Source organism: Phoca vitulina, unplaced genomic scaffold (assembly GCF_004348235.1).
Source record: "Phoca vitulina isolate PV1807 unplaced genomic scaffold, GSC_HSeal_1.0 scaffold4, whole genome shotgun sequence".
Classification (NCBI taxonomy): Eukaryota; Metazoa; Chordata; class Mammalia; order Carnivora; family Phocidae; genus Phoca; species Phoca vitulina.
Window position 1 is genome coordinate 20,772,767 of NW_022589707.1, and position 27,780 is coordinate 20,800,546.

Here is a 27,780-nt window from a genome sequence, read left to right on the forward strand (position 1 = left end):
AGGATGGGCAGCTTTTCAAAATACGTTCTGAATCTGGGGATTGAATTTGGGTAGAACATTTCCTGGAAGCAAGTGTCCGGTTTCCAAGTTGGACCCAGAGTTAAAGATAAAAGGGAAGGTCTGGAAGAGGAAGTAACCCAGTGCTTCTCAAACTTGAACCTGTATAAGAATCACCTGGGGAACCTGAAAATACTGATTCTGATTCAGTAAATCTGGGGAAGGGCCTGATTTCTGCATTTCTCACAAGCTCTGAGGTCATGCTGATGCTGCTGGTCCATGGACCACACTGGGGGTTGGGCAGAACAATTCAAACAAACGGCCGAAGTGTTGATTCTGGAATGGTAAAATAAGATTTTTTTGCAAGGCAGAGTATCAAGGTAGCATTTTTATTACCAGAGATTTTATTAAAATGCTAACAAAGGCCAAGCAGATAAGAGAATTAAGTGAAATGGTGCGGTGCTGTGCAGAACTGAAAAGCACAAGTCTGTCTTTAAAGGGTAAGCTCTCCTTGAGTCCAAAGAATTGTTGACATGGAAGAATATGATCCTAATATTACCAAACTCCTTAGTTTTTCAAGGTAAGCCAGAAATCCAGATTTTATTTTTAATATGAAATGTGTTGGTTTGTAGATCATGTTTCAAATGAAACCCACACGCATACATAACACCGTGAGTCAAATAAAATGTATGTTCTTGTTAGACTTGGTCGTCAGCTTGCTGCTTCGTCTCAATAGTCAAACTGGGTCAAAGGGTCCAAGAGTCCAGAGTATAGTTACAGGCAGTTAGAAGCTGTCACTTACGGGCATCTGGGGACTTACCAGTATGACTACTTGGCCGAACATTATGTATTAAAAGTTCAGAAAAAGGTTGCATGATGAGGAGCAGGGATCATAACCCAAACATCAAGAAGGCAATAAACTCTATAGAAATAGAGATGTGATGTCAGGAAGTATTGGGGTAAGTCGGGTAAGTCTTATTATGGTTAGACTGCAGGTGACCTCGAATGCAAGATGAGGATTTTAGATTATTTCCGATAAACAACTGAAAATCACTGACTTGATTTTAAGTCAGGGCTAGGCAGTTAAAGTATGAAAGTTGTTAGGGAAACTAATAATTTAATTCTTAAAATTTTGCTTTTTATTGTGTTTTAAAAGTTGCCACTTCTGAGCAGACTATGATGTCTAGCTGAAATAGACCCATGTCGAGATGAAACAGGGGTTATGTTAGCTAGCACTGAATTTTCTATTTATTTTTCTGTTTTAAGCAGTCCCTTATAGGTTGATGCTCCAAGTCGTTGTCAGGGTGACTAGTCCCTTAATCTGGCTTTACGCAAGGGAATGACAAAATCAAAGTGGCTCCTTGGAAGACGGTGTGGTGTGCAATAGGCTTGCCTGCAGTGGAGGAAGTGGGGTGGAGGTTGAGGGGCATATCTGAGAGAGAAAATGACAGGGATAGATAGAGGATTTGGTTGTGGCAAAAGAGCAAGGCAGTAAAGGGGTTCATTTATCTTTGAAATCTAGGTTCCTGCAAGTATGATAGAAAACAAAGTGGTAAGGAGGTTGGGTTATTCATGTGTTCTCACCAAGAGAAAATGCAGGCCTGGTCATTCTCATGCATTGGTATTTTAAATTAAGCTAGTATTGTGGGGGGCGCCTGGGTCGCTCAGTTGGTTGAGCATCTGACCCTTGATTTCGGCTCAGGTAATGATTTCAGCGTCATGAGATCGAGCCCCACATTGGACTCTATGCTCAGTGCAGAGTCTGTTTGAGATTGTCTCCTTCTCCCCTGCCCCTCCCCCTGCTCACACTCTCTCTGTCTCTAAAATAAATAAATAAAATCTTTTTAAAAAAATTAATTAATTAAGTTAGTATTCACAAATTCTCTCCAGAGCAAATTAGGAAGTTTTAGTCAAGGCCCAGCTTTGTTTCACCGTTTTATTTTCAAGGTTATAGAGGCAGACTTTCTATAAAACTCTTAACATCCAAACATCTTTATTCTTTCTCCTTTGAAGAGAGAACATGGTGAAGGTGCAACGTAATCCTAGTTTATTAAGGATTTCTTAGACCCTCCCACTGAAAGTGCAGGGACACTAGGTGACCAAACACCAAGCTCCGAGGATTCACCCTGACGTGGGAGAATCGGGGGGCAGCAGAGCTAGAAATGTTATTGCCCTGGGAAAACCATAAATAAAATACCTCATTAAACTCAGACAGCAGTTTTTATAAATTTTTCATATGCAACTCAGAATTCGCAGAGATTAAGCCCTGTGAGAGCAAAACAAAGCCATGTAATAGATGCTAACTTTTGTCAATCACTTAATACACTCCAGGTGATTCCATTTCAAAATCTTTTATATAAGCCAAATACAATAATACATTTCAACCATTTTTTATTGAAGTATAATTGATATCCAACATTCTCTTAGTTTCAGGTATAATTAAACATGATTCCACATTTGTATACATTGTGAAATGATCACCACAGTAAGTCTAGTTACCATCTGCAACCAAAGTTACCATTTTTTTTTTTATGATAGGAACTTTTAAGATTTTCTTTCTTAGCATCTTGCTGTACAATACATCCCCATGACTTCTTTATTCTATAACTGGAATTTTATACCTTTTGATTCTCTTCAACCCATTTTGTCTACCTTCCTCAACTCCTTCCCCTCCAGCAACCACCAATCTGTTCTCTTTATCTATGAGTTTGGCTTGGTCTGATTTTGTTTGCTCATGGGTCTATTAGATTCCATATATAAGTAAAATCATGTGGTATTTGTCTTTCCCTGTGTAACTTATTTCACTTAGCTTAATACCCTTGAGGGCCATGCATGTTGCCACAAAGGGCAACATTTTATTATTGTTTTATGGCTGAGAGATTCCAACGAATGTGTGTGTGTGACATCTCCCTCTATATCTCTCTCTATATATATATATTACATATATACACCACATCTTCTTTATCCATTCATCCATCAATGGACACTTAAATTGTTTCCATACCTTGGCTATTGTTAAGTAATGCTGCAATGAACATAGGGGTGTGTGTATCTTTTCAAATTAGTGTTTTCATATTCTTCAGATAAGTACCCGGTAATGGAATTACTGAGTCATATGGTAGTTCTATTTTTAATTTTTTGAAGGACCTCCACGCTGTTTTCCTTTGTGCCTACACCAATTTACATTCCCACCAACAATGCATGAGAGTTCCCCTTTTCTCCACATCCTTGTCAGCACTTCTCATTTCTTTCCTTTTCATAGCCATTCTAACAGGTGTGGGTTGATCTCAATGTGGTTTTGATTTGCATTCCCCTGATGATTAGAGATACTGAGCATCTTCCATGTGCCTGTTGACCATCTGTATGTCTTCTTTAGAAATGTCTATTCAGATCCTCTGCCTATTTTTTAATTATCGTTTTTGTTACTGAGTTTTATGGATTATTTTTATATTTTGGATATTAACTCCTTACCAAATATATAATTTGCAGATATTTTCTCTCATTCACTAGGTTGACTTTTATTTGATTTCCCTCTCTATGCATAAGCTCTACAGTTTGATGCACTCACATTTGTTTATTTTTGCTTTTGTTGCTTTTGCCTTTTGAGTCAGATCCAAAAAAAAGTATCACCAAGACCAGTGTCAAGGAGCTTACTGACTATGTTTTCTTCTAGTTATTTTATAAATTTCGGTTGTACAGTCAAGTCTTTAATCCATTTTGAGTTACTTTTTGTATCTGGTATAAGGCGGTGGTCTAGTTTCATTCTTTTGCATGTGGCCATCCAGTTTTCCAAATACTATTTATTGAAGGGCTTGTCCTTTCCCCATTGTATACTCTCGGTTCCTTTGTCATAAATTAATTGACCATATATATGTGGGTTTATTTGTGAGCTCTCTATTCTGTCCCATTGATCTATTAATCTGTTTTTTTAATAACTATTTTTTCTATTTATTTGAAGCACAGTAAAAAAAAATTGACACACTTTGGAATCTGTTTTTAATGCCAATACCATACTGTTTTGATTATTATAGATTTGTAATATGGTTTGAAATCAGGGAGTATGATGCCTCTAGCTTTGTTTTCTTTCTCAAGATTGCTTGGTTATTCAGGCTTTTTGTGTTCCATACAAATTTTACATTGTTTGTTCAAATTCTGTGAAAAATGTCACTGAAATTTTGATAGGAATTTCATTGAATCTGTTGGATGCTTTGGGTAATATGGACATCTTAACAACATTAATTCTTTCAAACCATGAGCACAGAATATTTTTCCATTTATTTGTGTCTTCGATTTCTTTCATCAATGTCTTTCAGTGTTTAATATACAGGTAGGTCTTTCACCTCCTGGTTGAATTTATTCCCAGGTATTTTATACTTTTTAATGCAGTTGTAAATGGGATTGTTTTCTTAATTTCCTTTTCGGACAGTTCATTGTTACTGTGTAAAATGCAACAGATTTTTGTATATTGATTTTGTATCCTGCAATTTTTTTGAATTTGTTTATTAGCCCTAATAGTTTTTTGGTGGAGTCTTTAAGATTTTTCTCTATATAATATTATGTCATCTGCAAATAGTGACAGTTTTACTTCTTCCTTCTAATTTGAAATTCTTTTATTTCTTTTTATTGCCTAATTATTCTGGCTAGAACTTCCAGTACTATGTTGAGTAGAAGTAGTGAGAATGGGTACACTTGTCTTGTTCCTGATCTTAAAGGAAAGGCTTTCAGCTTTTTACCATTGAGTATGATGATAGCTATGGGCTTGTTACATATGGCTTTTTTTATATTGAGGTACATTCCATCTATACTCACCTTGTTGAGAGTTTTTATCATAAATGGATGTTGAGTTTTGTCAGATGCTTTTTCTGCATCTACTGAGATGATCATATGAATTTTATCCTTCATTAATGTGGTGTATCACCTTGATAGATTTGTGGATGTTGAACCCTTCTTGCATCCGTGGAATAAACCTCACTTGATCGTGATGAATGATCCTTTTAATGTACTGTTGAATTCAGTTAGCTAATATTTTGTTGAGGATTTTGCATCTATGTTCATTAGGGATATTGGCCTGTAATTTGTTTTTTCTTGTGTGTCCTTTTCTGGGTTTGGTATCAGGTTGATGCTAGCCTCATAAAATGAATTTGTGAGCATTCCCATCTCTTCAATTTTTGGACAAGTTTGAGAATGAGAAGTGTTAAATCTTTGAATGCTTTGGTAGAATTCTGTCTTGGAAGATTGTATTTTTCTAGGAATTTATCCATTTCTTCTAGTTTGTCCAATTTGTTGGTGTATAATTTTTCATAGTAGTCTTTTATGAATTTTTGTATTTCTTTGGTGTCAGGTGTAACTTATCTGATTTCATTCTGATTTTATTTATTTAAGCCCTCTCTCTTTTTTTCTTAGAGAGAAGTCTAGCTAAAGGTTTTTCAACTTTGTTTATCTTTTCAAAGAACCAGATCTTGGTTTTATTGATCTTTTCTATTGTCTTTTTAGTCTCTATTTCATTTATTTCCACTCTGATCTTTATTTTCCTTTCCTTCTACTAACTTTGGACTTTATTGTTCTTTTCCTGGTTCCTTTGGGTGCAAGGTTAGTTTATTTGAGATTTTTCTTGTTTCTTGAGGTGGTAGCCTGCCAACAACTATGTCTCCAGTTGTTTCAGATATATAGGGCCTAGAGATGCTCCATGGTCAGCAGAGCCAGGCACTCAAGGGGCATCTCCTGTGTTGGCTCTACTTGCCTGCTGGCTTTGGCAGGTCTGTGAGTGCAGGGCATTCAGCTCCCCAGCTCTGGCAGGGATGCAGGGGCAGTATAAGAGTGGGGCACACCCACTATTGTTAGCAAGGTAAAGGAAGAATGCAAAAATGGCACCAACTAGCACCTCTATCCCTGGACAGAGTCCTAATAGGCTCTGCCCCTCTGTGAGATGCTTTTTAGATTAACAAATGACTCTCCTTCATGTATGGTCTAGGCAGTTTTCAAACTGCTGATTTTGTGCTGAGTCCCAGGGTGGATGAGTTTGTACATGAGCCCTTAAAGAGTAAAATCTCCACTCCCTACAGCCTCATGGTTCTCCTGAACCTAAGCCTCATTGGTTTTCAAAGTCAGACATTTCAGGAACTCTTCGCACTGGTGCAGATCCCAAGAGTTGAGGTGCCCAATGTGGGGCACAAACTCCTCACTCCTCAGGGAGAAACTCCATATTTTGAGATACCTCCCAGTTGTGGGTCACCATACCACACATAAGGTTTTTGGTGCAACCACATCTTTGTCTCTCTTATCTGTCTGGATGTGGCTCTTTTATCCCTTGTTATGAAGGAAACTGTTCAGCTAGTTCTTCAGAAGAAATTATCTCATGTGTAGCTGTAGATAATGTTACATCTGTGGGAGGAAGTGAGTTCAGTTCTGCCATCTTGAACCCCAAATCTCAACCATTTCTTAACAATGCCCTAAAACAGAAACACACAATTTTATACCTAGCAAAGCAACAGATTCTATTAGGAATTTCATTTCTGTTGGGTCTCCCTGTGTTTCCTCAGGAGCTCAGTTGTCTTTCTAAAAAGCAAAGCAGGAGGTTCTTAACCTCCAGGTCCATGTTACTTAGGAGCTGATTTAGACTCATCCATGTCACATAACTTGGCATGTCCTTCTTTCTCTGAAACAAAGCACAGCAAAAAGTTTTTTCTAGGTTGATTTCTCCCTTTTAGTAGGAGGGGAAGGCAGGTATACACTGGTGCCAACCAATAGGCACCAGGGAATGCAATTGAAAGTCACATATGTCTTGCCCCAGGGGAAAGGCAGTAACTTGACTACTTATGCACTCCAGAAGAACTGGAAGTTCTTTTCAGGCATTTTATAGGCATATAAAGGTGAACACAAGCATTCATACACACTGAAAGGAGCACAGAAAATTGACTATACACCGTTATCTGTTTTGAAGGAAATGTGAAAGAAACTTCATGAAGGAGGATTTTTTGTTTTGTTTTTGGTTTTTCATGTGTACTAAATTTTGGCCCTTAGAAGCCCTAAGAAATAACTATTTACTGCCCAACTCAAAGGTGTAGAGGCCTTCAAGTTTCTTCTTACTTTCTACATGATACAACTCCATTCAGCAAATGTGGTTGTGATTTATTTATTTTGGGGGGGGTTCCTTTTTTTAAATTTTAAGTTCAATTAATTAACAATATAGTGTATTATTAGTTTCAGAGGTAGAGTTCAGTGATCCATCAGTTGCATACAACACCCAGTGTTCATTCCATCACGTGCCGTCCTTCATGCCCACCACCCAGTTACCCCATCCCCTCCCCAACCTCCCCTCCAGCAAGCCTCAGTTTCTTTCCTATGCTTAAGAAGTCTCTTATGGTTTGTCTCCCTCTCTGGTTTCATCTTGTTTTATTCTTCCCAGGTTTTTTGTTTTGTTTTGTTTTGTTTTTTTGCTAACCAGAATCATGCTGTATGTATTGTTCTTTGATGTGCTTTTTGGAGATGTTCTCAGCCTAGCACACTCCTTTTATCCATTCTACATTCCACAGAAATAGTTAGATGTTTGGGTTGCTTCATTCTGCTGTTATAATTATTCCCACTTTTGTGCACAAACTTGAGCACAGGGGCTGAAATTTGAGGGGAAGAGTGTCACTTTGAGCCCTTGGCAATCTGAGGTGAAGGCATGTTGACTTGGCATTTAGCAGATGGCAGGCCGTGCATGCTGACTCAGGCAGGAGGGCGGCTGGACTGTGAATTTGGGATCCACAGGCTGATGGCATCATGTGTAACAGGGACGTGCTGGTTTTGCTTTTACTTTTTTTTTTCTGGGAAACTTGATCTCTCCCTCTATTCTAAATGAAAGCCTTGCTGGATAGAGTATTCTTGGCTGTAGATTTTTTCCTTTTAGCAGTTGGAATTTATCATGCCACTTTCTTCTGGCCTGCAGAGTTTCTGCTGAAAAACCCACTGATAGCTGTATGGGGTTTCCCTTGTATGTACCTGCTTTCCTTTCTCTTGCTGCTTTAAAAATTCTCTCTTTATCACTACTTTTGGCCATCTTACTTACTTTGTGTCTTGGTGCAGACCTCTTTGGTTTGGTTGTGTTGTGCCTCCTGGATCTGGATTTCTCTTTTCTTCCCCAGATTCAGGAAGTTTTCAGCTATTATTTCTTCAGACAAATCTTCTGCCCCATTTTCTCGCTCTTCTGCTTCTGGGATCTGTATCATGCGACTGTTATGCCTGACAGTGTTGCTGAGTTCCCTGGGTCTATTTTCATTTTGCGTATTTTTCCCCCTCTCATCTGCTTGGCTTGATTGCTTTCCATGACTCTGTCCTCCAGGTGGCTGATCCTTTCTTCTACTTCCTCTTGCTTGCTATTTATTCCAGATAGTCTATTTTTATTTCCATTTAGTGAGTCCAATAGCTCTAATTGGTTCTTTTTTATGTCTTCTATCTCTTGGTGGAGGGTCTCATGGAGGTCCTGCAGTCCTTCCTCAATTCTAGCGAGTATCTTTATGAGCATTACTTTAAAGTCGCTATCAGACATATTACTTACCTCCGTTTCGCTTAGGTCTCCTGCTCTGATTTTGTCCTGTTCTTTGATTTGGGACATATTCCTCTGTCTCCTCATTCTGTCTCTTGCGTTGTCTGTTTCTCTGTTAGGAAAGTCAGCTACGTCTCCTGCACTTGAAAGTAGTGGCTTTATGAAGAAGAGGTCCTGCAGTGCAATGTCTGTTCCCCAGAACCTGGTGCTTCAGGGGGTGTCTCCTATGTGTGTTGCTCCAGGGCTGTCCTCCCGTTGTGGCTGGGATGTGTTTGCCTTCAGTCCTGTTGTCTGCGACGGCTCTCTGCCTGTTGTGGGCAGGGTCTGGTGCCCGTGGTGTTAGTGGGCTGCTCCGGGGCTGCCTTGGGCTTGAGTTGAGTCAGACCAGGCGTTTGCCAGAATTGCAGTAGCACTGAACTGCAGACACTGTCCCTGTGTCGTCCCCGGAGAAGCTTCTGTTGGTGGGTGGGGCCTGCAGTCAGACCCACTGCTGGGGTCACAGTCAGACTGGTGTGTGGTTATCTTCCCCTCTCCCTGGGGCAAGACTCACTTTGGAGTGGTCCTGACCCTTGTCTGGGCTGCGCGCACACTGCCAGGCTTGTGGCACCGCTTTGACGGGATCTTGCCAAGAGCGATCGGAGGGGGTGGATCTGCTTTGCTGTGGCCTCTTGTCTATGCTGGGCTGTGGAGAGTCTGTTCTGCCAGTTTTCGGGCTGCTTTCTGGGTTATTTATGTGGGTGCTCTCTAGGCGGCCACGCGGCAAGAGGTGAGCCCAGGGACGTCCTACTCCACCATCTTCCCAGCAGCCTCTGCTCAAATGTGGTTGTGATTTAAATGATGATTTTCCAGCCTTTTTATTTCACCTTGCATTTTTCCTTTGTTCTTTCCAGGAAGCAGAATGTGCCTACACACTCTTTGTCATTGCCACGTTTTGGCTTACAGAAGCTTTGCCTCTGTCAGTCACAGCTTTACTGCCTGGTTTAATGTTTCCGTTGTTTGGGATCATGACTTCTAAGAAGGTAAGTCCTCTTGCAAATGTTTGTCATAATTAGGTTCCCTATTTTGTGCTGATACTCCCACTGAGAAAAGTTGTATTGAAAAGGAACAAGAGGGGCACCTGGGTGGCTCAGGCAGTTGAGGGACCAACTCTTTGATTTCATCTCAGGTCATGATCTTGGGGTTGTGAGATCTAGCCCCTTGTGAGACTCCACGCTCAGTAGGGAGTCTGCTTTAGAGTCTCTCCCTTTGCCCCTCCTCCTGCTCTCTCTCTCTCTCTCTCTCTCTCTCAAAATAAATAAATAAATCTTTTTTTTTTTTTTTTTTTTTTAAGGGAACAATAGTCCTGTTAAGAAATGCATGTCCTGCCTTCCCAGGCTGATATCTATGCCTGGTGTCTCCTTCCCAACAAAAGGACCAACCCTTTTACATCCTGCATTAGCTTTTTCTTTTCAGCAGAATTTGGTCTCGCGCAGTGTTAGAAAAGCAATTTCTGTTTTAATGAAGAAAAAGCTACCCTGTTTTCTTTTCCAGAAATCTGCCATTTCAAAAGATAAAGCCAAATTAACTTTCATGTGTATTTCTATTTTGTTCTTGCTGAGAGGAGTTTATTCATGCTGAGAGGTGTTTCTTACCTTTATACAATCTAAGGGTACCCGTCTGAAGAAAATGGATTCAGTTTCCCATTAAAAGCATGAAATGCATTGAAATCAGAATATCTATCTTCACGCAGCCTCCACACCCAGCACACAGCTGCCTAAACGATAGCTGAAAGGGTCTCAGGAAAGATGCCAAGTTCAAGATGCAGTCCCTGCAATTTGTCACCTTTGGACTTCTATCTTCTGCCAAAGTCCAGTATTGGTATCTTGAGGTTCATCTGTCTTATAATGTGGGTGGAGATTTTTTTTTTTTAACTAACCCATGATACAGGGCTTTTTTGTTCTGCGGGAGAAGGTATTCTTTTCCTTCTCTTTATGTCATTCTTCCTCAGTTTGTAGTTCAAACCATCTTTTTGCATTTCAGATCCATTTTGCTCTCTTTTCTTACTGCATTTTTCCTTCCCTCGTAATCCTGACTCTTTTCTTTCTAAGCACCACTGATTGGGAATAGAGGGCAGCCAGGGCTGACACTCTGCTGTCCCACAGAATCTGGGCTCTATAACTAAAGAAGTTTTTCAAATGCTCCAACACGCTACATGGCTCTTAGTAAAGGAAATTTTAAAAGAAGGGATGGGCAAGTTCTCAAAAATAATGTGTCAAGTTGTTAACCCCTGTTCTGCTGGCTTGGGTGGTTGTACCTCCAAAGACAATTAAGTTCAACAGTGACATATTTGTCTCTTATGATTTAATAATAATAAAATTGACTTTTTTTTTTTTAAAGATTTTATTTATTTATTTGACAGAGAGAGACACAGCGAGAGAGGGAACACAAGCAGGGGGAGAGGGAGAGGGAGAAGCAGGCTTCCCACGGAGCAGGGAGCCCGATGCGGGACTCGATCCCAGGACCCTGGGATCATGACCTGAGCCGAAGGCAGACGCTTAACAACTGAGCCACCCAGGTGCCCCTAAAATTGACTTTTTTTTTATAGAAGCTGAGATAAAAGCAAGATTAACTGGAATGGGGGCATTTCTATAGCAAACAGGCTAGAGGAAGACAGGAGAAAAAGGGTGCCTAGGAAAGCCTGGCTTTGTGAGAACTGCCAAAGAAATATCTTTGCCTCTTTACAGGATGTGGAGGCCCAACTAGAGGCAGTAAAATTCTAAGTACCGTCAGCAGTTGCATGACTCAGACCAAGAGTCCGTCATCCCCCAGAAGTGTCAGCCTCGGACTAATTTAATGGCCATAGAATCTTAGACTTGGAAGCACACTCTTCTGGTCGTTTCATGCTGGGGCAGATTCCTCCTCCCAATATTTCTTATAGATGAGATCACTCCCGAAATGATTAAAGGCTTCCTGTGTATGGGTCCAGGATATCCCACAAGGAAATACGTATCATTTTCGAAAACTTTGAATATTTCAGTCACTCACCTTTATTGAGCCCAAGTGTGAAACTCAGTCACTTTGACTCTAAATTTTTCTCTAAACATCTAAGATGACACACACACACACATGTACACACACACAATAACAACAACAAAAACCTCATCTTTTTTCCATATGACAATGTTGCTTGGATGTGAAAATAAATATCATTTCCTCCTTAAGTCGTCCTATCTCCAGTCTTTATGGTTTCCAGACCTTAACTCCCTTCCTTAACCCCACCACCTCCACCTGCTTTGTCTCCACCATCTTCATTCCTCTTCCTGGAGCTACCTCTAGTTTATCAGTGATACTTAGAGATTAAATAGTTAATAAATGCAATGTCTGTCATGTGGTAAGCACTCAATATATATTAGTTAATATTATTATTATTTGCACATTGGCAAGAGTGAATAGGTCACTCTAGAAACATTCTGACTGGTGCAAAGCTAAGTGAGTCTATCTCCCCTCTGGTATTTCAGCCTAAATCCATTTTAAACTTTATATGACTTCTTTCACCTTAAGCTTAACAGGAACTTACAACAAATCAAAGTCCTTAGGACTTTTAGTATAGAAAACTTTTCTTCAGTCTTGTGATCCTCTTTCCAGATAGGGCAACTGATCTTTTACTAGAAAATATCTGACCAAAGCTACAGGGAAAGGTCTAGAGATTTAGTCAGAAGACCTGAGCTTAGCACCTGATATTCACCACTAATTACTTGTATGATCCTGATCATGTCCCTTAGCAACTCTTTGTTTCTCATCTGTAAATAGGGAATGAGAATGCCACAATATCCAGGGGTTATTGTAATAATCAAATAATATATGTGAACAATGATACATACTGGGCATCAAGTATTCTTATGAGTTTTAATATCCACAGTTAAAGGGGTTAAACTATCACGCCAGCCTACTGAAGCATATTGGAGTCTCAACTGTGCCATTGAGAATAATGTGTCTTTAATATCCTCATCTAAGTTCAGAGCTCCACACAGCCTTCTCTTTGACCACCATAATTTTAACCTCACTTTATGTATTTATTAAGCCAATGCTAAATATCTATATGTTTTTGAGCACCTTGTTGTATTAAAGAATATCAAAAATTACTGAATTTCTCTCATATCTGTTGAATAAAATCTGAAATGCTAAATATTTAGTGTGCCCAATTAGATAGTCCAAATCAGATATCATTATTATTATTGTCATTGAAAATATGCTTATATATAAATTTTATACATATAAATGTGGAGGTACACATATGTATATGCAGATGTTATATTACATATTTACTCAGTCATTTGATAAATATTTATGTGCTAAGACTCTGCTAGGCTCTTGGGAATATATCAATGAATAAATACAGACAAAAGTCCTTGTCTTCCTAGGAGAAAAGAGACAATAAACAACTTTAATGTATAAGTAAATTACAGTGAGTTAGGAGGTAATTGGTTGCAACAGGATAATGAAGATCAGGAGAGAGTTGCAGTTTTGCTTTTGGTTTTTTTTTTAAGATTTTATTTATTTGCGAGAGAGAGAATGAGAGAGAGCATGAGAGGGAGGAGGGTCAGAGGGAGAAGCAGACTCCCTGCCGAGCAGGGAGCCCGATGTGGGACTCGATCCCGGGACTCCAGGATCATGACCTGAGCCGAAGGCAGTCACCCAACCAGCTGAGCCACCCAGGTGCCCCGTGAGTTGCAGTTTTAAATAGGATGATCAGAGTAGACCTCAGTGAGGTGTCAATACCTGAACAAAGACTTACAGGAAATGAGGGAGTTAGTCATGTGGCTATTTGGGGAACAACTGTTGCTGAGAGGCAAATACCCACCACAAATACTTCAAGGTAGCTATATGTCTGCAGTGTGACTAAAGCAAAATGAGTGAAGGGGAGAATGACAGAAGGTGATGTCAGGGAGATAATTTGTAGAGGGACTAGACCATCTAGGGCCAAAGTAGGCCACTGTAAAGTTTTAACTCTCAATGAAATGAGACCATCTAGAGAGTTTTGAGTAGAAGAGTGACATGATCAATTTGACTTTTATTTAAAAGGATAATTTGGACTGCTGTGTTGAGAAACAAGGCAGAAGGAAGGAAATGGGTAGCAGGTTATTGCAATAATCCAGCTGAGAGGCCATGGTAATTCAGACCAGGGATAGTAATAGGGATATTGAATATATTGTTAATGTACTTTTAAGATAAAACCAACAAAATTTCCTGCATGATTTTATATGGCATATGATGGGGGCGGGGGGAAGGATTCAAAGACGCCTCAGAACTTTTTGACCTGGCAGTTGGAAAAATGGACTTGCCATCAATTGAAATGGGGAAAACTATGGGCAGAGTAGGCTTGTTGCAAAAGAGAGGCTGACACTGGGAGTACAAAGTTTGACACTAAGTTTGAAACAACTATTTGATATCTAAGTGAAGGTGTTGAGTAGGCAGTTAAATACAAATGAGTCCAGATTTCATGAGATAAAGCTGAGTGGAAATATAGGTTTGAGAATCATCAACATATAGATGGTATAAAACTTGATGGGGTGATTTAGAGAGTGAGTGAAGATTTAAAACAACAACAACAACAAAACAAAGAGGACAAAGAACTGAGCTCTGGAAAACTACAACATTCAGAGATTGGTGAGAAGAGAAAGTACTAGCAAAGAGGAAAGAAGGATAGGTTATTGAGGTAGAAGGAAGGCCAGGAGAGTGTGGGATCCTGGAATCCAAGTTTAGAAATGTTTTAAGGATGAGGCAATGACCAAATGCATCAAATCTGCTAATAGATCAATTAATGTGAAAACTGAGAATCAAGCATTGGAATTAGCAATGAAGCATAAATAAATATTTTTTAAAACAACAAAATATATATGATATAATATAATTTTAATCAAAAGCATTATAACTGACTTTTCTAAAAAATCTCATTTAATTCACAAACTTGATGTGAAGTATTATTGAACTTTAATGGGTAAATATATTGACTTGTAGAAAGATTGTGAACTGGTACATTTTATAGCTAAGAGAGAACCCAGGTGCTCTGATTACAAAAGTGCATGTTTTTTGATGAAATCCCATTTTGAAACAGAAATATGACTACCTTGAGCTTAAAAATAGATTTCAAATTTCATTAGGAATTTTATTTGACATGCCTATTTTGCCTCAAAAATAGTTATAATTATCAGTGTCATTTACAAACCAGTAGCATTTTCTCTTGTTACCTCCTATGTACATAGGCTATAAACAAACACATACACTTGTGACTAATATGCTACAAATATACTAACTCTGATGGAACCCAAAGAATAGGTAATAGAATGAGAAACAAAGAATGTGAAAATTCCTCAAGTTTACAGTTGATTTCATTTAGACAGTTGGGCTGCAGGCCATTTTTTGTTTACCTAGTCTATTAAGAGATTGGCAAACTATGAATCTGAGGGCCAAATCTAGCCTGCTACCCAATTTTTAAAATAAAGTTTTATTGGAAACACACAAAGCCATGGTCATTCATTTACATAATGTCTTTGGCTACTTTTTTTGCTACAAAGACAAGTTGAATAGTTACAATAGAAACAGTAAGACTCACAAAGTCTAAAACATTTATTATCTGACCTTTTACAAAGTCTGCCAAGTGCTGACATAATCTAAAGAGATTACAACAAGAATATCTCATGGTCCTGGACTTCCTTCTATGTTTAATCACTTACTGATAATGGCTTGCTTCTATGCATTCCTTTTCCTGCATTTATTTTTTCATTGAATTCTCAGACTATTGGAATAGGGTACGTGGATCTTATTTTCATGAGCGAAACTGTAAAAGAGTTAAGAGAAGAGGAAAACTCAAATGTCTATTCATTTTTCAATAATCAACTTGTGTATCAGGTCCTGTAAGAAAACTTTCCCAATTCCCCTAGAAAAAAGTGGTCGTTATTCTTTGAGCTTCAACTATAACTTGAAAAAATATTTCTCACACACTTATGATACCTTACTGCAGTCTTTGTTAACTTGTTTTTCACATATAATAACCTGTAAGCTCCTTGAGTCTGGGGACTTACTGATTCAGTATCTACTGAGTGCCAATATGTGCCAGGCTTGTGCTAAATCCATAAATATAGTGATCAGTAAAATACATCTCTGCCTTCAAAATATGTCTAATCTAATAATGGGGATAATTAAGTAAATAAATGATCACTATATAGATGAAGATGTGCTCTCACAAAAGGAAGTAACATCCAACCAAGTTGAGGATAGTCAAGGAAGGCATCTTAGAAGAATTGGCATCTGAGTTCATCCATGAAGGAAGATTATGGATAACCAAAGTAAGAGAAGAGGGTCATTCCAGGTTAAATGACTGGCAAGTGTTGAAGCATTTCTGTGACTGGAGTATTTCACACGTAGGGAGAAGTTGGCAGAGTACTGAAAGTCTAAGCTGGAAAGGTGAGATGGGCTAAATGATGAAGAGTCTTATAAGACATGTTGGGAAGATTGGATTTGGTCTTAAAAGACATGGAGTCCAGTGAAGAGTACAGGAAGCACAATGATGTGACTAGATTCACACTTTAGAAAAGGAGCTGTGACAATGGTAAGGGGTGGATTAGAAAGAGACAGATCAAACAGCAACCATTTGAGGAGCAGTAAGGAGCTTAATTAAGATGGTAATGTTTGAATAGAGCGAAGTGGACAATTTCAAATATATAGGGGAATGGGACGCTTGGGTGGCTCAGTCAGTTTAGCCTCTGCCTTGGGCTCAGCTCATGATCCCGGGGTCCTGGGATCAAGTCCCCCATCGGGCTCCTTGCTCAGTGGGGAGCCTGCTTCTCCCTCTGCCTGCTGCTCCCCCTGCTTGTGCTCTGTCTCTCTCTGACAAATAAATAAAAAATCTTTAAAAATAAAATAAAATAAAATATATGGGGGAACTAGAGATAATAGGACTTCATGACTAACACACATACTGGAAGTGAAAAAGGAATCATAGCTGACTCTTAGCCTTCTAACTTGGGCAACTAAGTAGATGGAAGTTTCATTTGCCACAAAAAGGGATATGCTGAATTTTTAGATGTTTGTGGGAAATTCAAATGGAAATGTCCAGCTGGATACACCAGGCTTATCTGTTTGGATACAAAGATTTTAGTGTCTTCAGCATTCATTCAACAAATATGTATTGAATGCCCACTGTGTGCTGAACATTATTTTAGTCACATAGAGTTAGAAATTGAATCTGTAAGATTCAAACTTCAGGTGTACAAAACAAGAAGATTGGAGACAAAACCCTGTAGAATACCAACATTTAAGAAAAAGGAAGAGCAAAAGTAATTTTCAATGTAGGCCAAGAAGAAAAATTCAGAGAGGCAGAGATAGACCCAGGGAGGAAAAAAAAATGGTTCGTAAGTCTGTAAACACTAGTAAATTAATAATTTGAAATAATACTTATACTGAGAGTAACGACTGAGAGAGTTAGGAAGATAGAAGTTTGGAAACAGGGGTGCCTGGGTGGCTCAGTCGTTAAGCATCTGCCTTCGGCTCAGGTCATGATCCCAGGGTCCTGGGATTGAGCCCCGCATCGGGCTCCCTGCTCTGTGGGAAGCCTGCTTCTCCCTCTCCCTCTCCCCCTTCTTGTGTTCCCTCTCTCGCTGTGTCTCTCTCTGTCAAATAAATAAATAAAATCTTTAAAAAAAAAAAAAGTTTGGGAACAGAGTGTAGACAATTCATGATTGTGATCACTCTACTGATTTAGGAGCTCAGAGACCATAGCTTATTCATTGACTCCCTTCCTCCTTCTCTCATTCATGTACTATTATTTACTGAGCTCCTGTTCTGTACCAGGACTGTCCTAGGTGCCAAATATGCAATGACTAGCAAAACAGATTCCTGGTCCTCTTAGAATGTATAGTATATTACAGAAGAATGCAACAAGCAGGTAAACACTACTTACATAATATAATATGCTATGAAGGAAACAACCAGGGCTCTGTAATACAGAAAAATAGTAGAAACTATTTAGAAAATCTGGATATTTGAGGGCGCCTGGGTGGCTCAGTCGTTAAGCATCTGCCTTCGGCTCAGGTCCTGATCCCAGGGTCCTGGGATCGAGCCCCACATCCCGCTCTCTGCTCAGCGGGAAGCCTGCTTCTCCCTCTGCCTGCCGCTCCCCCTGCTTGTGCTCCCTCTCTATATATATCCCTCTCTCTCTCTCTGACAAATAAATAAATAAAATCTTAAAAAAAGAAAAAGAAAATTTAGATATTTGAGGATTGAAGAGGTGTGAAGAGGGAAAAACATGTCAGACGTTTATCATTGCATTCCCTGTTCATATAACAGTTGTGGTGCATGGTAAACACTTATTCATTGTTAGAGTAATTAATAAATGAGATAATAAGGAAACCGATAGAATTATTTTCTATTATGCAATTACTACAAAATGTAAAGAGTTAAATACAAACTGTGAAAAACATAATAAATCAACATAAAACATAATGAAGAAATTCACTTGTCCACTTTTAATTCCAAGGCTAATTTTTACTTTCTTTTTAAACCGAGCCAAGCTTAGTAAGTTATATTAAAAATGCTAATACAATCTAAAATAGCAAAATTATCATGAGAACTGATTTTTCTATTCCTTTGTGGTTTCATAATTTTCCAACTCTCCCATTCCTTCTACCAGATATTGTTTTTTTTAAAGGGATGTTTCCTCTTATAATCCTCTCCTTTTAGCACAGCCTCATGACTCAGTTTAACCAAGCAGGTCCTAAAGTCAGGTCTCTTGAGTATCAGTCTTATGAAGCACTACACCTAAAAATTTAAAAATAAGATTTCTGTGGTTAGATAAGTTTGAAAAATATGTTGTGTGTGGAATCCCACTCTGTGAGTGGCAATGCATGTTAATATTTAAAGGTTTTGAGTTAGACTTACAGGAAAGAAAATTCTAATATTTCAAAACTCTGTTTTCTAAACTAATTAGGCCACAGAATCTTTTTGTTGTTGTTGTTTGAGAAAAAGATTATGCGCCTAACATACTTAAGAGAATTCTCTGGTAAATAGGTTGACCCAGTGTCTGTATACTCTACTAATCTCTGAAGGGTGTTAGCTAAAAATGGCTTAAGATGTTGGCTCCTATTCAAGGGTATTTATTTTATAGCAAATAATTTTGAAGGTAAAACCATTCGAAATATTTAGGAGTGACACTACAGTTTGGGCATAATGGATGGTAATGAAGACACTGGCGGGTTGGAGACTCAACTTGGACTTCCCCAAATCACAGTCACTGCCATTCTACCATAGCAGCATAAACCAGTTAACCCCAGTTTGGAGATGGAAAAATTAAGGCATTGAAGGCACTTGCCTGATGTTACACAGCTATTTCAAAACCCAGTATCTTGGGTACTCTTTTTTTGTATGTATTTTCCCTTAACACTCCTATTTCTGGGTAAGCATAGTTAAATTTGTATTGTCACATATCTACATTTTTCTTAATAGAAGGATTAAGTAGTTTCAAGGTCAAAGTTAAGAGTAGCAAAATAATGCTTTCTTGGGCAATATTATTTTTCCCCCACCAACATAAGTAATCGTGGGTTTAATCATAAATTTCAGGTGGCATCTGCTTATTTCAAAGATTTTCATCTACTGCTAATTGGAGTCATCTGTTTAGCAACATCAATAGAAAAATGGAATTTGCACAGAAGGATTGCTCTGAGAATGGTGATGACGGTGGGTGTGAACCCAGCATGGTAAGTACTGCATTTCCTGTTCCAGGTTTACTTTCCAAACAGATGATTTTTGTGCAGAGCAAATAACTAAAGAAGTAATGCACATCCAGGCAATCATTCATATCACAGTATAATTCATGCCTTTCCTCTGCAAATATGAAAGGGATATAAAGTGTACTGGAGTTGTAGGAAGAAACAACAACAACAACAACTTTCAGGTCTAATTACAGGGAGATTGGAATAAGTGCACACAACCCTCCTACCTTTCATGCACAGTAGGAGACAAAGTTGAGAGAAGCCTTGAACCCCAACAGACAAGACTGATAGACTTCTGAGTAGATTTCAGTCCTATTTTTTTTATTTGGCTGATTACACATTCAAGACTTGTTCAAGAGCATCCTTGATCATAGGGAGGATGTTAAGAACCAAAGACAAAGACATTACCGACAAAATACAAACGTGTGTAGAAACATTCCAAGGTGAACATTTTTCTTTTTATTTATTTATTTATTTTTAAAGATCTTGTTTATTTATTTGACAGAGAGAGACACAGCGAGAGAGGGACACAAGCAGGGGGAGTGGGAGAGGGAGAAGCAGGCTTTCTGCCGAGCAAGGAGCTTGATATGGGGCTCGATCCCAGGACCCTGGGACCATGACCTGAGCCGAAGACAGAACCTTAATGACTGAGCCACCCAGGCGCCCCAACATTTTTCTTTTTAAATGAACTGTTGCAAAGTGAAACAATCAATTAAGAAATTTCATCTACAGAATGTGAAATCACTCAGTTGACTGATTTTCCCCACTGAAATAAATGCTTTTTTCCACTAAATTAATTGGCTATTTTAGTTTTAATTCTAGCTCTTGTTAAGGACATAGTTGTGAAGGGCGCCTGGATGGCTCAGTCGTTAAGTGTCTGCCGTCGACTCAGGACCGAGCCCCTCATTGGGCTCCCTGTTTTGCAGGAAGCCTGCTTCTCCTTCCCCCATGCCCCCTGCTTGTGTTCCCTCTCTCGCTGTGTCTCTCTCTGTCAAATAAATAAATCAAATCTTTAAAAAAAAAAGAACATAGATGTGAGCTAAAAAAAGAATATTTCCAGTGTCATAAACACTTACATGATAGCATTAAGCTCTAAAGTCTTAGGTGGTTCTTCCCTTCTCATTTTTCTTTGAAAATAAGAAAATTTTATTGAATTATGTTGCATGATTCGTTCTAGAGTATATCCACATCTGTGTTTATCATTTATGAATCAAATAGGTTTGTTAAACACAAAAAATAACTCAGATGAGACAAATTTTTAAAATATTTGTTACTTAAAATGTTTATAACATGTATGTATTAAGGGAATTTCACTCTTGAGATGAAATGGTATTCCATGCCTCTGGGGTGCTATAGATATGTGTATCTTTTCCTTGACCATCTGCTCACTGACCACAGGGGATAGGGTAGTGAACCACACAGTGTAGCAAGAGTCCTGTCCTTTATACCACCCAGTAGCTTTGCAATTTAAGGCATTTTCACCACACAGAAAGTTTATCTGCTCACTATCTTTTTTTATAGGAAGATTTCATGTCTTGCCAATGCCTTAAATGAAAAGTATTTCTAGTTTACTTTTTATTGAGAATGATTTCTTATTTAAACAGATATCTAAAGAGTTTTATTTTGTTTTACATGTAGAAATTGTTCACCCGATCTGACCTTGAAACTGTAGAATTTGTCTTGTAGATCTACTTTTAAAGAGAGTCATAAAATTTCATAAATGGCTCCATACGGAAAGATGTGCTTCTGAATGATTTTCTGGGATCTCCTACTCAAAAGAGATCATATTTCTTCCCCAAGTGTGATTTTGAAAGCTTCTAGATGTGATTTAAAATCCTACAGTCTTAGGTGTGTTATTTTTGAGGGAGCAGAACTACTTTATTTATAAGAGAAGACAATGTAATATATCCAGTTCTTGACCACAGGCAGGAATGTCAAAACTCAGGAAAGCATAAATAATAGAATCTACAGAAAATTCTGAAACCTCATTTTAGCTAGTAATTTTAACCATTTCCTCCACCTACCATATATTGAACCAGAGTAGTCAACAGTAAAAAGTAGATTTATAAATATTAATTTCTCTCCTTGCCCTTGTGCCTCCTTGGCACACGTACTAATAAAGAGAGATGTGACCTGGGCGCCTGGGTGGCTCAGTCGTTGAGTGTCTGCCTTCGGCTCAGGTCATGATCCCAGGGTCCTGGGATCGAGCCCCACATCAGGCTCCCTGCTCCACGGGAAGCCTGCTTCTCCCTCTCCCACTCCCCCTGCTTGTGTTCCCTCTCTCGCTGTGTCTCTCTCTGTCAAATAAATAAATAAAATCTTTAAAAAAAAAAAAAGAGAGAGAGATGTGACCAAAAGACAAAAGAAAGAGTAAGGGATCCTAAATTGAAAAACTAATTGCATTTCATCTTACTGGTATTTCAAGGTAAGTGTCATCTGTAAAGGGCATTCAAATATTGGTATAATATTATAAGCTGTTCTAAGAGAAGACATTTACGGTTCCAGGGAGACAAATCTCATTAAGAACACCACTCTTCCATGTGCCGTTCTGATTCCTATCTGGTTATGACCGTCTTCAGGGTTCGCCATCGGAGGGGAACCCTAACTTAAGTGTGTTTTGAAAAAATTCCCAATTTACAAACAGCATTCTTTACAGTTAAATAATACAGAACTAGTTAAGCTGGAGAGCACAGCTCATCCAAAAGGCCCTCTCGTTTCAGGCTGACATTGGGGTTCATGAGCAGTACCGCCTTTTTATCGATGTGGCTTAGCAACACCTCCACGGCTGCCATGGTGATGCCCATCATGGAGGCCGTGGCACAGCAGATCATCAGCGCCGAAGCAGAGGTCGAGGCCACTCAGATGACTCATTTCAGTGGATCAGTCAACCATGGACTGGAAATTGATGGTACCACATGCTGATACAGCCGCAGTGGGGTCTAATCATTTGGGCAGTCGGCAGAAACTCAAGAATTCTGGCTTATATTTTATTAACTGCCCATACGTGCATGATGTGAATTTAACTTTCTTCTTGCTGTATTTCCCAATAGTATACATTACCCAAATATTTTACCTTCAATTAATGGTCGAATCTACATTCTCTGGAAAAAGAGGAAGAATGCCCTTTCTAGCCTCTAGCCAGTCTGATGGAATTCTCTCTGTCTCTCTTAGTAGACCCCAGGTTACTCCTTCATACTGAATTGACATTCTCGCATAATAGTGGGAATCTCTAATTCCTGCATTCTATTTGGAAAGAGCATTACACTTGGCTGTGGTTATTTCTGGCTCTGATAAATTGCCCTGATGGAGTGGAAACGTTGGGGTGATATTTGTATTTATAAAACACTTTATTAAGATGAATGTTATGTCAGTACAGGTGAATTTGTTTTCAGTTTCTAGTAATGCTTCCATCTTAACACACACACACACACACACACACACACACACAGAGATAACCCTTTAAATTATTTTTCTTTTATTTAATGTTTTGCAGAAGGTGTTGAAACAAATGAGAGGAAAGAGAAAACAATACCAGTTCCAGGGTAAAGAATATTGACATTTTGATTAGGATTTTCTAAATTACATTTTAATAAAATTATAAACTGAGTCAATTTATTTTTCAGATACAGTAATGATGCAGGAAAAATTTCAAGCAAGACGGAGCTGGAAAAGGTATAGTAAATGTGATTCTTTCTAAATAATTATACATGAAATTATATTAGAGTTGCAGTTAGAGATGTATGCATTTTATTTTTTATTTTTAGAGAGGGAGGGGGAGGGGCAGAGGGAGAGGGAGAGAGAGAATCCTAAGCAGGATCCAAGCTCAGTGCGGAGCCTGTTGTGGGGCTCAATCTCATGACCCTCAGATCATGACCTGAGCTGAAATCAAGAGTGTGATGCTTAACCGACCAAGCTACCCAGGCGCCCTGAGATGTATGCATTTTAAAATTTGTTACTTCCTTCCTTGTCTATAAATTACTTTGCTTACCTAAGTCAAAGCACAGTGTAATGGTTTGATAAGCCCTCATAGATAGACATAGACTAAAATCAACATTCTGATAGAAAACTTTTTAGGCTTTGAAAATTAGCATCATTATTTTCTTCTTTTACTGAGTTCATGGTGATGAGAGTTAGGATATGTAGTTTAAAGAAATATAATTCCAGTCTCAGAATATTGTTTCATTTTCTTTATAAAATCTTATTGGCCCGATAGCCTGATTTTTATTAGGACTATTCTCATTTCTTTCAGGTTATAAACTTAGAGCAACTCTTATTCATGTAATTACAATCCAGTTATCGTTAGTGTCCCCACTAAAAAATTCAGTGCAGAATTTATGAATTGCTACTGTCAAATACAGATGGAGGAGTTGTTGTAGTCATTCTTGCAATTAAAAGAAGGAAGGAGACTTTTGTAAACTATCCCATAGAATTCATTTTGCCAGAATAAATCAATATAAAAACTCTATACTAAGTTGTACTGGGAGCAATAGATCTTGAGACCACTGAAAAATAATCCTACGTAGAAATAGTTTTTCGGTAACCATAGCATTAGGAATAGGAGAGTGGGGCATATGTTCCTTCCTCAGGCTATAATGCATTTACATGCAACTTAGTAGGAGAAAGAAAACCCTCTTGTTATTTACAGAAATCTTTAAGGAAAGAGTGATTTCTCTGTAAAGAGAAAACAAATAACAAAGATAAGTTTTAAGCCATTAGCTACAGGGTTTTAAACATGAGAATTGAATATATATTGCTGAAAACATTATCATCTTTAAGAATAGAAGTAATTCTTTTAAAACAGAAAATCAGCAGCATACGAGGTATATTACAGAAGAATACATTAAAAATGAGCTTTAAAAATTATGAAAATTGGCAAGCATAAACAGAAAGAATATACTTGCACTCAGTAACTTTCTCATGGTCACATTTAGAAATCCAGTTTTCTGGCATGATGCCTAAATTTTGGGTCAAGCCCCTTCAAATCAATTTGACATCTAGCACTGTCCTTGGCATTATAGGAAGGTCCACTGTCGGAAAGACCTGCTCCTTACTGTAAGCAGCTCAGAGTCTAGTGGGGAAGATGGACTTTAAAAAAAAAAAAAAATGTGTGACATAAACCCTACAACAAAAGCAGGCACAGAGGCTCAGTCTTCCAAAGGTGGAGCAACTAGGTCAACAAGGACGTATTGCAGGAGTGGGGTATGAGTGAAAGAGACTTGAGTCCAGGAGGAGACAGCATGTTCAGTCAGCAGAGCTCAGACTCCATGCATGCAGGGACCACGTCCACTTTGTTCACCATCTAATCCCCTGGCACGCTTCATTGCCTAGCACAGGGTAGGTGTTCAGTAGATATCTATCTTAATTAATTAATTAATGAGTGAAAAGATAAGAGGTAGTCTCATTAGAAAAAGTAATGAATCCAAAGACCCAAATATGTAGACAGCAGGGCTTTTTCAGGAAACACCTCCACTGCAGGTGCTAGGGATGAGTTGTGCTAAGTGAAACGTCTAGATCCTTGAGCTGTGTTAAAAATAGTTGGTCATGCTACGCCAAAGATTTTAGAGTTTATCTTAGAGAAAATAGGAATCTTGGAAACTGGAGAGCAGCATGGTCAATTCTGCCCATTGAGAAACTTACTATGGCAACACTTTGAAGGCAGAGAGTGTAAACCTAACTGGACTATTTGATTAATCAGACTTTGAGGACAAAAGAGAGACAAGTATAGAAGAAAGCCCTGCTAGAGTAAACTAGGTAAAGGTAGGCTGTGAAGCCACTGATGGGGATGGGGAACAGAGAAGGAGGGATAAGTTTTCAGTGGGGGAAAGTAAGGTAATTTGGGTACATTTTAGGCAATGAAGATTGAGTTCTGAGTTTGGGAGAAGAGAGCAAGCAGGGCCTTTGAACAATGATTCTATGGTCTTTCTAGAACTCAGTGTATAAAAATTCAGCTTTGTGTAAAAGAAAAATTAAAGGATAACCTTTTACTTTACAAAAGTGTTCATTATTAAAGATAACATGAAAGTATTACTTGCTTTTGGTGTCACATTAAAAAGTGTTGCCAAGACCAATGTTAAGGAGTATTTGCCTATGTTTTCTTCTAGGAGCTTTACAGTTTGGGGTCTTATGTTTAAGTCTTTAATCCATTTTGAGTTAATTTTTGTGAGGAGTATTAGATAGGGGTCCAGTTTTATTCTTCTGCATGTGTTTATTGAGTTTTCCTAACACCATTTATTGAAGAAGTTATCCTTTCCTCACTGAGTATCTTGACTCCTTGTCACATGTTGGTTCACTGTAAATATGAGGATTTATTTCTGGGCTCTTGATTCTGTTCCATTGGTCTGTGTGTCTATTTTTATGCCAATTCCAGACTGTTTTGATTATATAGCTTAGTAATATAGTTTGAAACCAGGAAGTGTGATAACTTCAGCTTTGTTCTTCTTTCTCAGGATTCCTTTGGCTATTCATGGAGATTAATTTCATTTTTGGTGGAAAGAAAATAAGGGTTTAGAACTAAAATTTATCAGTCCTAAAATTCTTGTTAATAAAGCTGCAAATTTCTGATATAGATGATAATGATGGTAATTTTGCCTTTGCTGCTCTGCCAATGGTGCTGATTACGTGTTGGTTTTGAAGATGGTGGTTAGTCAGTAGGCCCTCAGATTCCAGAAACTGATTAAAGAGTAGCCATATTCGAGTGCCGCATACCTAAAAATTGACATTTTCCATGACTTGCCAAGTTCTCTTCTTATTATAGGCCATGACCCAAACATTAGCAGAGCTCCCTAGTTGTGTCCCCAATAAAAGTAGTGGGTAGGTACTTAGCCTGTAAATCCCGTATGAGTCCAAAAGTAGTTAAAATATTTTTTGAGAAGAAAAGGAACAAAAAGAATGGATTATCCTAAAGGGACATCAGCAGTACATGGACGAATATATTTGTCAGGTTCTAGTGGGGTGACTGAGACACCAGTCATCATCACTCATATTATTTCCATAAGAAATGAGTTCCAGATATCTGAAAATCATTCTTTACATATGAAAGGAAGAATCAAGTTGCTAGATTTTTCCCTTCCTCACAAGTACTAGTATCATTCAAAAAGATATCCCAGATTTTTATACTGGCTCAATTTCTAAACCTCCAGGCATCTTCAAATGAAAAGAATTGGAAAATCAGTTTGCTTTTAATGAAAGGTCTAAGTTCATTGTTTTCCATTCATCTTATATAATGTGTAATTCTCTAACGGGAAAAATTCAAAGGAAAAATGTCTTGAACAAATTAAATCTTGTTTTTTAATTAGGTGTTTAGTTTGGGGGTGAAAATCCTTATTGTTGAAAACCAAATTCTGTAAGAAAACACCGTTTAATGTTCTCCAAGAATTCAAAGAACCATATTAACAGTAATAAGCATAGCTCATAATATCATGGTCTAGGGGCATTAATTCTGCCAAGTTAGGGGATATCAATTTTAGAATATCTGGTGTCCAGATCAAACATTAACAAACGTTTGTTCTCCTTGGTTACTCTTCCATTCAATACCTGGTGGAATTGGATGGCAAAGCCAATTATTAGGGCTGTTCAGTCCTCACCTGACACAGCCTAGCTGTCTTCTTTCACTCATCCAGCCAAATCCTGTAGTTTATAGAGAGATGATGATAGAGAAAGAGCAGCATCGAAGTGACGAGAGATAACAAGTGTTGGCAAGGATGTGGAGGAAGGGGAACCCCTGTGCACTGTTGGTGGGAATGTAAACTCCTGCAGCCACTACAGAAAACAGTATAGAGGTTCATCAAAAAATTAAAAATGAAATTACCATATGATCCAGCAATCCCACTTCTGGGTATATATCCAAAGGAAATGAAAACAAGATCTCAGAGGGATATCTGCACTCCTGTGTTCATTGCAGCATTATTCAGAATAGCCACAATATGGAAAAAGTGTCCACCAATGGACGAATGGATAAAGAAGAGGTGTTATGCATATACAGTGGACTATTATTCAGCCATAAGAAAGAAGGAAATCCTGCCATTTGCAACAACATGGATGAAATTTGAGGGCATTATGCTAAGTGAAATAAGGCAGACAGAAAAATAACAAATACTGTGTGGTATCACTTATATGTGGAATCTAAAAAAAAAATAAAAAGTAAAACTCATAGAAACAAAGAATAAAAAAGTGGTTGTCAAGAGCTGTGGGGTAGGGTGCAAACTTTTGGCTTATTCCCATGAATAAGGTCCAAGGATATAATGTAAAACATGGTGACTATACTTAACACTGTTGTATGGTTGAAATGGGGTAGGGTAGTGGTATTTGAATGTCTGACAAAAGAGAAAGAAAAAGAAAGAAAGAAGAAAGAAAGAAAGAAAGAAAGAAAGAAAGAAAGAAAGAAGAAAGAAAAAGAAAGAAAGAAAGAAAAAAGGAAGGAAGGAAGAAAGAAAGAAAGAAAGAAAAAGAAAGAAAGAAAGAAAGAAAAGAAAGAAAGAAAGAAAGAAAGAAAGAAAGAAAGAAAGAAAGAAA

The 27,780-nt window shown here is 38.3% G+C and overlaps 1 protein-coding gene across 1 annotated transcript in view; it reads left to right on the forward strand.

Annotated features, from left to right (window-relative positions):
• SLC13A1 (solute carrier family 13 member 1) overlaps positions 1–27,780 on the forward strand; it is a 117,248-nt gene that overhangs the window by 40,139 nt on the left and 49,329 nt on the right. The window contains exons 4-8 of the mRNA XM_032401663.1: positions 9,415–9,543; positions 19,118–19,254; positions 21,990–22,177; positions 22,763–22,811; positions 22,893–22,941. Of these exons, the coding sequence (XP_032257554.1) occupies positions 9,415–9,543; positions 19,118–19,254; positions 21,990–22,177; positions 22,763–22,811; positions 22,893–22,941 (552 nt within the window). The remainder of the gene's footprint in view (positions 1–9,414; positions 9,544–19,117; positions 19,255–21,989; positions 22,178–22,762; positions 22,812–22,892; positions 22,942–27,780) is intronic.